Raw genomic sequence first — 9,441 nt, 5'->3', positions numbered from 1 at the left:
TGCAGGGCCCGCACGTGTGTCTCAGCTGCTGTAACCAGGGCTGGGAGAGGAGGAGGTAACCAAGGAGGGAAAAGCTCACTTCCAGCTCTGGACACCAAAACTGTTTTCATCTAAGTGTCCTAGGTCTGACTCTTGCTTGCCTTTACAGTTCCTAAAAGTTGGTTGCTTATTTTTTCTTTCCCTTTTATTTTTTTATTTTTAATTGCAGGTGAGGCAGAGCACCCAGGATTATGGCAACTTCTTCCACCTTCTTCTCTCCTTTCCTTTTCCTGTGTGTGCTGGTTCTTTCTGTTATCAGTCTTGCAGTCTCCCTGGACCCCAGCATAAAGCTCAAAAATGTCCCAGAGAACAACAACCATCTTCAAAACCAAGAGATGTGGCTGCAGCAGCCCAGAAGTGGGCACCACCACAAGCATGGCTTGGCCAAGAAGGAGAGGGTCCATGCCATGCCTTCTAGAGGGCGGCCAGCTGGGGAAGAGGCCCTCAGAACCGGTAGCGGAGCTTCAGCTGTGGAAGAGCTAGCAGCAGAGGGACAGCCAGCAGCCCTGAAACAGAATAAAGATGTGTTCCTGGGTTTTGAATTCCCGTATCCTGAGAGGGAGAACCACTCCCCTGGGTCTGAGAGAGGAAAGAAGCAGAACCGAGAGCATCGGCGACACAGCCGCAGGGACAGGCTGAAACACCATAGAGGTATTTGAGCTCCAAGGGAAGCCGAGGCTGTTGGGTCACTGGAAATGAGTGTCACTTGTGTAAGGGCAAGAAGAGGCAGCTGTGGTTGAGCCACATGGGTGTGTGGAGGGTGTGGGATGTGTGCCTGCTCTGGGGAGAAATCTGCCAAACAAAAGAGGCACAAGAAAAAAGGGGAACTCCAGAACCGGAGGTTTTTACTGCTGGCTGCAATTCTGTGAAAATGACCTGGTTTGCCTTACAGGGGGAGCTCTGAAAGTTCCTAGGACTTGAGGGGTTGTTTTGGGGTGGCCTGCTTTGGTTTTTTTTTGTTTTAGGATATGATTCAATTTATGAACAAACATGCCCAAGCCATGCTCAATCTCTCCACTGACTTTGAAACATGACCAGAACTAGAAATAAACCCCTACTTTCTTCAAGATCGATTTCTTCTCGTCAGAGCTTGTATTCTTCTGTATTTATGCTGAATTACAAAAAATACACATTTTGCATATGTGAAATGACACTAATTACTTTAAAATGTTGCTTGTTTTTGACTGCGACTGCTTTCCTTTGCAGGTCAAGTTGTGGGTGTGTGTCTCTGTGGTATGGTATGCTCACTGTGGTAAACCTTTAGTTCTATTAAAGCCAGAAAATTTGTGTCAATCTATGCTATTTGACAAGGTGGGTGTCAGTATCCCTGAGTTCCAGGTATCACTCCTCCCTACATCAGTAAGAAGAGCCCTACTATTTTCTCAGGGGACTGACTAGACAACTCATATTAAGCAATATAAAAGAGTACACAGCAAAGCTGGTTTGAAGCAGTATTTGCAGACTACAACACAGGCCTTATTTCTTTGGTTTTACTTAAGGTCTATATCTAAATTAATACTCATGAAAAGCAGGGATCAGGCTGTGAAGATATTCTTATTGCAAGTTATGTAGGTCCTGACTTGAGCTTAATTGAAATAACCTGCTACTAAAATCAAATAAGAATGTTTCACAGGTATTCGCAGAAGCTTAACCTGTGGGGTTAAAAATGGTTAAACAGGTACATTTTGTGCTCTTTAGACCAGAAGAAGAAATCCTTTGCTTCTTAAGCAAGAGATAGACATATCTTCAAGAATGACTTAAGTGTATAAAAATCAAGATGCATATACTCTGGAGCTGATCTATCACTCTAATAGCACGTGACTCTCTGTTACACTGGTCTGAACAGCAGCTCACGTGGTAGAACGCTGGCCAGTGGCTGGATGAAATCTGAATTCCTTTGACTCAAATCTATGGCACAGAGAGAAAAGCGATGAGAAAACTAATGCTACTCTATCTGTTGCCCTCTGCAGGGAAGACTCCTGATGCTGGGCCAAGCTCCCTGTACAAGAAACCTGAAAGCTTTGAAGAACAGTTTCAAAACCTCCAGGCAGAGGAAGCTACGAGTCTGACTCCCACCATGCTTCTCATCACTGCACTGGAACTAGCTGTTTCCACAGAAGAGCCTCCTGTTCTTCCAGCCACATCACCACGGTCACAGGTAAAGAGAGAGCTGGTAACTGCACTGTACCTCTGGTGCAGGCAGAAGTCTCCTGCAGATAAGGTCCAGTTGCCCCGCCCCACGCCCCCAGTCAGAGGTAAGTGCTTGCTTAACACCAAAGCCCTCCCTCAAAAGCAGCTCTCTGTCTTGGAGACATCTAAACACCTCTTCTTCATAAATAGTTCCTTTAGTTGCTTCTCTTCCCTTCCCTACCTCTCCCTTAGCTATCATCTTCATTCAGCTTCAAGGACCAGAGAGGCAGTAGGAGCACTTGGCTGGAGGGGCAGCATGTCCTAATGCTCCTTGCTCGCCTTTTGTCCTCACAAAGAAGCAGTGGAAACTTGGCTTCAGCTGCAACAAGGGAAAGCTCTTCTCTTTTGAAAATGAGATGCCAAGAATCCCCAGTGGACAAGACAGGGGTGGAGGGGGTGTGGAAATCATAAAACCTTTTTGACATCGAAAAGCACCAGGAAAATTTGCAAAGACTTCAGTGTCGCTACAGAGGTGTAATCTGTTGTCTCTTCGGTTTCTTGTGGTTTGCAGGCCCGCCTCAGGCAAGATGGGGATGTGATGCCCACCCTAGATATGGCACTCTTTGACTGGACAGATTATGAGGATCTTAAACCAGAAATGTGGCCATCTGCTAAAAAGAAAGGTGCTAAACCTCCCTGTCCTCTTTCCCAAAAGTCGTTCTGGAAGGCTTGTCCTATGGTTAGTGTTCACAGATGTGCTGAAGGATGTGAGATCATAGTGGCGGGGAAAGAGAGAAAAAACATAACGCTGATTGTGTTGTGTTTTGTGCTCAATTTCAGAATGTTTCTCATTTTGGATGCATAGTTTGAGGGCAGAGGAAAAATAATAGATGGAGGGTTGAGAAATAGGGAGGAGATTAGACTATGAAGGTTTAGAGTTCAAACTCTTGAAGTTTGAGGCTGTTTTTACCCTGGAACAATATAGTCTCCAAAATAAAAACACTAGCATGAAATTTTCTGTCAGCATCTGTTTTTTTTCCATAGAGAAACGCCGCAGTAAGAGCCCCAACAGTGGAAATGAAACCGTGACGGCTGAAGGAGAGCCATGTGATCATCACCTTGACTGCCTCCCAGGTCAGGATCAGCTTGGTAGAGTCATTTCTCCAAACACGAGATTGTTTGAAATCCAGGCCAGGTTCTAATACAAGTATCCTGGTTTCTAGTACTGCTAGAAAGTGGCATGCAGAGGGAAGGGCAGAGGCTCTCTAGGTGTGTTGTGGGAACAGATGATGTCTACCATGGAGGTGTCATGGGTGTCAGTAGCCCTATAAGGGAAAGGGACAAATGAGCTGTGCTGACCCTTGTTCCTGTGTTGCAGGCTCCTGCTGCGACTTGCGTGAACACCTCTGCAAACCACACAATCGAGGCCTTAACAACAAATGTTATGATGACTGTATGTGCACTGAAGGTGAGTTCAGCTCTTTGCTCTCCTCCTTCCAGTTGGCTTCGTAGCTGGCTGCAATACTGTGTATACGTGAAAACAGGAGCCAAGCTCTGCTGCCCTTAGCCTTTCCCTGCCACTGACTCACAATGTGACCATTGAGTCATCTAGGATATCTTGTCTTCCCTCTTGAAACGAAAAATCCTATCTACAAACCTAACAGAAGAAGCCACAATATATTACACTTCAAAGGTGCTTTCAAGTATCCCAGATTATAAAAACAGACTGCTATCCTTGTTTTACATAACCTCATGCCTAATATGTCTTTCCTGAGTTAATTTCAACTGAACTTATAGCAATTTAGTAGGTGCAGGCAGGACACAGACTTTTGTTTCTTAAAACTATTTCTGAGGAATCCACAGCAGCCCTTAATAGACAATTGTGTCATGAAGAGGTTGAAAGGCACTCTTCTAGTCTGAGCATGTTCAGGGTCAGCTCCAGGCACTGCGTCTTGTCTGCCAGAACAAAAGTCTGGTTACCAAATTTTGTGACCTGTGTTAGGTACATAATGACTTTGACCAGGTCATTCCCCTACTTTTTACCCAGTTCAACAGACTGCTTTCCTGGAGTTGCAATGTTAAATGATAGTCTTCACCTTAAGTGTGTCTGTAACACTTGAAGGTCCTCATCAGAGACGATGTTCTAATAGATGAGCCTAGAAAAGTGTTTCTGCAAGCCTAACGAGGGCTGCCCCTGGCCCTGCTTTATACTTAAGCTAGTTATAAGTTGATGCCACATGTGCATCCTCTGTAGCATTAAAAAGATCCCCAGAGATGTAGGGTCCAGATAAGATAGACAAGATGCTTAGATAAGAGCAGAGCTCTGATCTTCTGTGCTCTCCTTCTGGGAGGCCAGACTGCCTTGGGGGGATTGGTAATGAGGGGCAGAAACCCAACTTCAAGGTAGTCGGTCTCAACATAGCCCAGGGACATGCACTCCAAAAGGCTGTTCAGTGACCTGTGACATCGGCTGGGTCTCCTATGTACAAGTACTCAAGGACAGTTTATGGGCTGTCTCATTATAAAAGCTATGAATCCTCAGCATCCCCCACTCTGGGGTGCCGGCACTGTTGCTAACCTGCTGTCTACTCTGGAAGTAGAAAGACTTGCAGTTTCTAGGATGATCAAATCGGCTCCTGCCAACCCCAATAACCAGGTCCCGGGCCACTGAAAATCAGGGCTTTCATGAGAATTTGTTACACAGAGGTTGTGCTCTGTCTGGCCCAACTAGCTACGCATTCTGGTGTAATAAAGTCAGACAATGGACACCAAAAGATAAATCTGCCAGTGCCAGAAACCAATGAGTTACCCTGACCAGAGGCTCCCATTGCCTTCCACTGCCATAGGAGAATATGTACTGATGTTTTTTACAAATAAAATGCCTATTTCCCCCCGCTTAGTATTCATCAACACTGTATCAGATAGCTTACTTCAGACCCTGCACTACGAGCATCCAAAACAGAAACCAAAAGAGATCAGCAGTGAGCTTTGGATCAGACCTCCCAACAGTAACACTTCAAAGTCTCTTCCTTCCTCTCCTGAAGCTTCAGGGAAATAAATAGCAAGGGGAGCTCCCTAGCCATCGCTGCTGCACATTAAGCCTATAGTAATTTCCCAATGGAGAGATCACTTAGACAGTAATGGGAAGTAATAGGGGGAAACCAAGCCGGGCTTCCATAAAATGAATGAAACAATCAGGATAATTCCTTGGTATCTCTAGAAGCCAGTGAAACCTTCTGCCTGAGCCAGTGAATCCCAAACCAGAACAGTGAGCCAAACAGAATAGTAGGGCCCAGAAAGCAACACGCCCTGCCCGTGTGGGCCTGCCACTTCATTTGATGCAGCGCAGGCTTCCCAGCCCTGGGACTGTCCCCACTGCAGCAGGCTCTGTCAGGAACTGAGGCCGAGAGCTAACGGTTTGATGTTACTGTGGTAGTGAGCCCTGGTCCCTACTGATCACTTGTGCGTGTCTTTTCCATAGGGCTACGCTGTTACGCCAAATTCCACCGGAACCGAAGAGTGACCCGGAGGAAAGGGCGCTGTGTGGAGCCCGAATCGGCCAACGGAGAGCAGGGATCGTTCATTAATGTTTAGGAGGGTGGGACTCCTGCCTGGATGGTCAGGAGCTGGGGTTGAACTGTTTATACCTAGCAATGAGAGTTAGAGGAAGAAGTCAAGCAAATGACTGAAGCTGCAGGCTCTGAACATGCCAGGTTCCAACAGGACTGAAGCTTATGTTAATTATAAATAGAGTGCCCTCAGCCTTTTCCATACAAAGACTGCATTCCCGCTCCCTTCCCTCAGCACATTCCTGCCATTGAGGTGGGTCCCCCTCTCCCAATTAGTAAGAGATGACCATGACTACCATTCTGATGGTCCTGGCAGGAAAAGGCTCTGCAGTTTCATCTCCTCTCAACAAAGGCAAGATACGAAAGATCCTTCAGGTCAAAGGGGATATGAGCTTAAACTTTACCCCTTAACTATTGCTTGAGAAGAAAGGTAGATCCTCTTTAAGGATCAGAGGTTCCTAGAGGGTAGGAAGCTTGTAGCCTCCAGGTGGAATCAAAGATGGGAAATGGATGAGCAGGAAGCTGGCTGCCTAGGTGAGAGGGGACCCTCTGACAGAGCTCTTGCTCCCTCCCTTGTTCACTGCTACAGACAGGTATTCTCTAGCTGTTTGTTACACATTACCACTTCCTACCTGTCTTCTTTGGGACCACTCAGTCCCAATCCTTCCTTCCTTCCTTCCTTGCTTCCAGAGAACCACCTGGTTTCTGCAAGGATGTGGCAAGACACCCCAGCCTGCAGCTCTCACTCATTTAGTTATCCTGCCAAGTCTTATTTTTAATTATTACTTTTAGGAGCTTTCTGGGGAAGAGATAGTTTTCCTAGTGAGCCAAAAATGAAGCTTTTGGTAACAGGAGATAGGGACAGGCTGTTCCGTTGTAGTAAATCCTGTGAAATGTTGCATGTGTGTTTCCATGATATGTAAATAAAGATATGATAGATACCCTTTGTGCAACACTTCTGCTTCTTTGACTGCACTAAGGATGTGGCAGGAGCCAGAAAGGCTTATAAGGGAACTGGCCAACAGGTAGCACTGATGGCTTCAGGTAATGACACAAAGCAATTGTGCCACTTGGTAGAAAAAAATCCACAAACCAGGGATCCAAGCTTCCCTGTATCCTCACTCAAATTGCAGCTAACAGTCAGCTTCTGCCTGGTGTAGCCATCCAGATGTTTAAAACTTCTTTATATTACTACTTAATTACCGACTTCAGTGACATATCAGAGCAACACAGGCTACTTTGTTAAACAGGAGTAGTGTTCGTTGATAAAGATGTTCTTTTTTACTGCCAACACCCCAATACCCTGACTTCCAGTGGGAGACAGCTCTGAAGCTTTTTACATTAAAGAACCTGGAGATGTACAACACCTTTTATAGAAATAGATATATTAGTCCCGGTACTGTGGTCAGTATCCTCTTTACGCTGCTTCCCTAAACCCTCTGGGTTCCATTTAGGTAGGCAAATCTCCATTTTGCGCTCCTGTTTCTGTGGTAGTGTCACTCTGCATTGTGTATTCACTCAAACGCTGGTAGCATAATAGTTTACACCTCTAATATGATGAGTGCCCAGTCATGGCTACAGAGATATGCTGTGAATACAGTATTAGTTCTGACCCACATACACCTGCACTGCTAGGAGGTATGCTAAAGGAGGAATTTGTAAAGGAGCATTTAGGTAAAACCTACCACTCAGCTGGACGGAGCTATTTAGATTTCTGCTTACAGCGTTACAGTCTTAGCCCAAAAGGCAGGAGTAAAGAAAGGTGGTTTGGCTCCAGCTGTATGCCATGGCAGCAAGGATGCAATTTGTTAACCCAGAGAGAGAAATGCAGCCCCTCCCTCAGCCCAGATGCAGAATGGTGGGTGGTGCTGCCAGTGCTATTGTCAGTGGGAGCAGAAAGGGAAAAAGGCCCTAATTGATCACAGTCAATTGCAGAGCTCTCAGACCCTGGTCTGTGTGACACCGATGAGAACCACATGCACAGCCGCTATCAAAGCCAGGTTTTGATACCCACTGCTTTCCAGTGTAGCAGCTGAGATCTGGTTGGAACAGTGCAACTGAAAGAAAGCAGGAAATTTTGCAGGGGTCTGTATCCTGGGTGATACAGGTCTTCATTGCCCCGTACACAACATACAGAATCCTTGTAGGATCCTGGGCAGTGTTTTGGGCAAGACTGTGTTGCAAATCATGTGAAATACAAGCTGGCTTAAACAGCAAGTCTAAATTTTAAGCCAGAGCTTTTAGACTCCAAAAGGAGACTTGCTTCTTCAGCTCTTGCATTTTCAGCTTTCCGTCTGCTATAAATACAGAACAGATTATTCTTAACTGGGGGGATTAGCTAAATGTGTAAGGTCAGTGAAAATTAATTATTATAAATCAAGTCACAGGATTACTGGATTGATTCCTCACATTGGAGTTTCAGAAAGAGAGCCCATGACCGAGACTCATTCTTTCTGAATCAAACTGTGATGTCGCAGAGGTGAAGCAGAAAGGGTGAGCAGTGGCACAGGCACATGCTGCACAGCCACAGCAGTGTGAAAAGAATCATACAACCTGATTTATGTATCAGCCAGATCAACTATTGACTTCATAACTGCAGTGCAAAGGAAAGCCATTGAGTAAACATGCCAAGGTGTGGAATACACCACCGGTCTGTGATAAAAAAACCCAGGGCAACACTTCTGAGGGCAGCAAAGCTTTTTAGTGCCGCTCTGTGCTGTCTCAAGAGCGTAACAGCAGCCGCAGAGCGATAGTATCACTGGGTTACATTTAGCAACTTTCCCCTTCCTTCCCAGTATCTTCCAGTCACAGTGCAGTCAGCGATAGTTCTGCCTTTGGGGGCATTAGGTCTGAACAAGAGAGAGGGATGTAAATGTCAAGCAAGTCTTGATTTATATGTTCTTCTCAACTGATTGTTTGAGGAACTCAAATTAAGAATTCACCCAAGCTCAGCTTCTCTTGTGCCCTCAGAAAGCTTAAGACAGAGCTCTTGCAAGATTTTCTATTGTCTTGAAAGGCCTTTGGATCAGGCCCAAACCAGCCATAGCAGGGCTCTGTGGAATAATTTTTAAAGTTAATTGCAGGGCATGCATGCAAGAAAGGTGAGTGACAGAGTCCCACCCAAACTCCTGCTCTATAGCTACCGCTGCTAGCAGCCTCACCATGAGTCCAAGGGGTATGTATCATTTTAAACCACTTCTCCAAGGGTGAGAATCATTAGACCTGGAAAAGAGAGGACAGCGTGCTGATTTGACATAATCATCTCAGCAGCTGCCTGCTCCACAAATGCTGTTGAATCTTGGGGATGTTGCTGGCAGTTGCCAAAATGATGACTGCAAGAGCGACAAGGAGTGGAAGCACAAATTAAAACACTTGGGAATCATTCTGTCTCAGGTCTCTAATAGTCTGCATTCATTTTAGCTTGGGGGTGTTTTATTGAAACCCTCTCTCCTCCCTCCCACCCCCCAGTAATTACCCTGTTGTCAATCCACAGTGTATGAAAGTGCCTCGATTTCAAACCCATGCTATACCAAATTGTTCAAGTCCATGCCAGTCACTCACTGATACATAAAGCCTGGAAAAAGCATTGCTTTCGTATTTTTTTATGAGAAAAAAATAGGTCTATTGTTTTCTTGGAACATTCTGAGTGATTATATGTACCCCATAAACCCCTTTCTGGTACGTCAGTTCATTTTCTAGAGTG

The 9,441-nt window shown here is 45.5% G+C and overlaps 1 protein-coding gene across 1 annotated transcript; it reads left to right on the top strand.

Moving 5' to 3' along the window:
• Nucleotides 1-218: 218 nt before the first annotated feature.
• Nucleotides 219-5,763, top strand: DRAXIN (dorsal inhibitory axon guidance protein). Its single transcript, XM_009949613.2, has 6 exons — nt 219-690; nt 2,010-2,197; nt 2,741-2,852; nt 3,214-3,303; nt 3,548-3,637; nt 5,651-5,763. The coding sequence occupies exons 1-6, from the start codon at nt 231-233 to the stop codon at nt 5,761-5,763; spliced, it is 1,053 nt and encodes a 350-aa protein (XP_009947915.1). The 5' UTR covers nt 219-230.
• The last annotated feature ends 3,678 nt before the right edge of the window (nt 5,764-9,441 follow it).

This window comes from Leptosomus discolor, chromosome 20 (genome assembly GCF_034619465.1).
Source record: "Leptosomus discolor isolate bLepDis1 chromosome 20, bLepDis1.hap2, whole genome shotgun sequence".
NCBI classification, from domain to species: Eukaryota; Metazoa; Chordata; class Aves; order Leptosomiformes; family Leptosomidae; genus Leptosomus; species Leptosomus discolor.
The sequence above is the reverse complement of the archived record's forward strand: the minus strand, read 5'-3'. Positions and strand labels throughout refer to the sequence as shown.

Coding starts and splice junctions, on each gene's coding strand:
- DRAXIN (XM_009949613.2), top strand. CDS start 231: ATGGCAACTTCTTCCACCTTCTTCTCTCCTTTCCTTTTCCTGTGTGTG. Junction 2,853..3,213: donor GCCATCTGCTAAAAAGAAAG/GTGCTAAACCTC, acceptor TTTTTTCCATAG/AGAAACGCCGCAGTAAGAGC. Junction 3,638..5,650: donor TGACTGTATGTGCACTGAAG/GTGAGTTCAGCT, acceptor TCTTTTCCATAG/GGCTACGCTGTTACGCCAAA.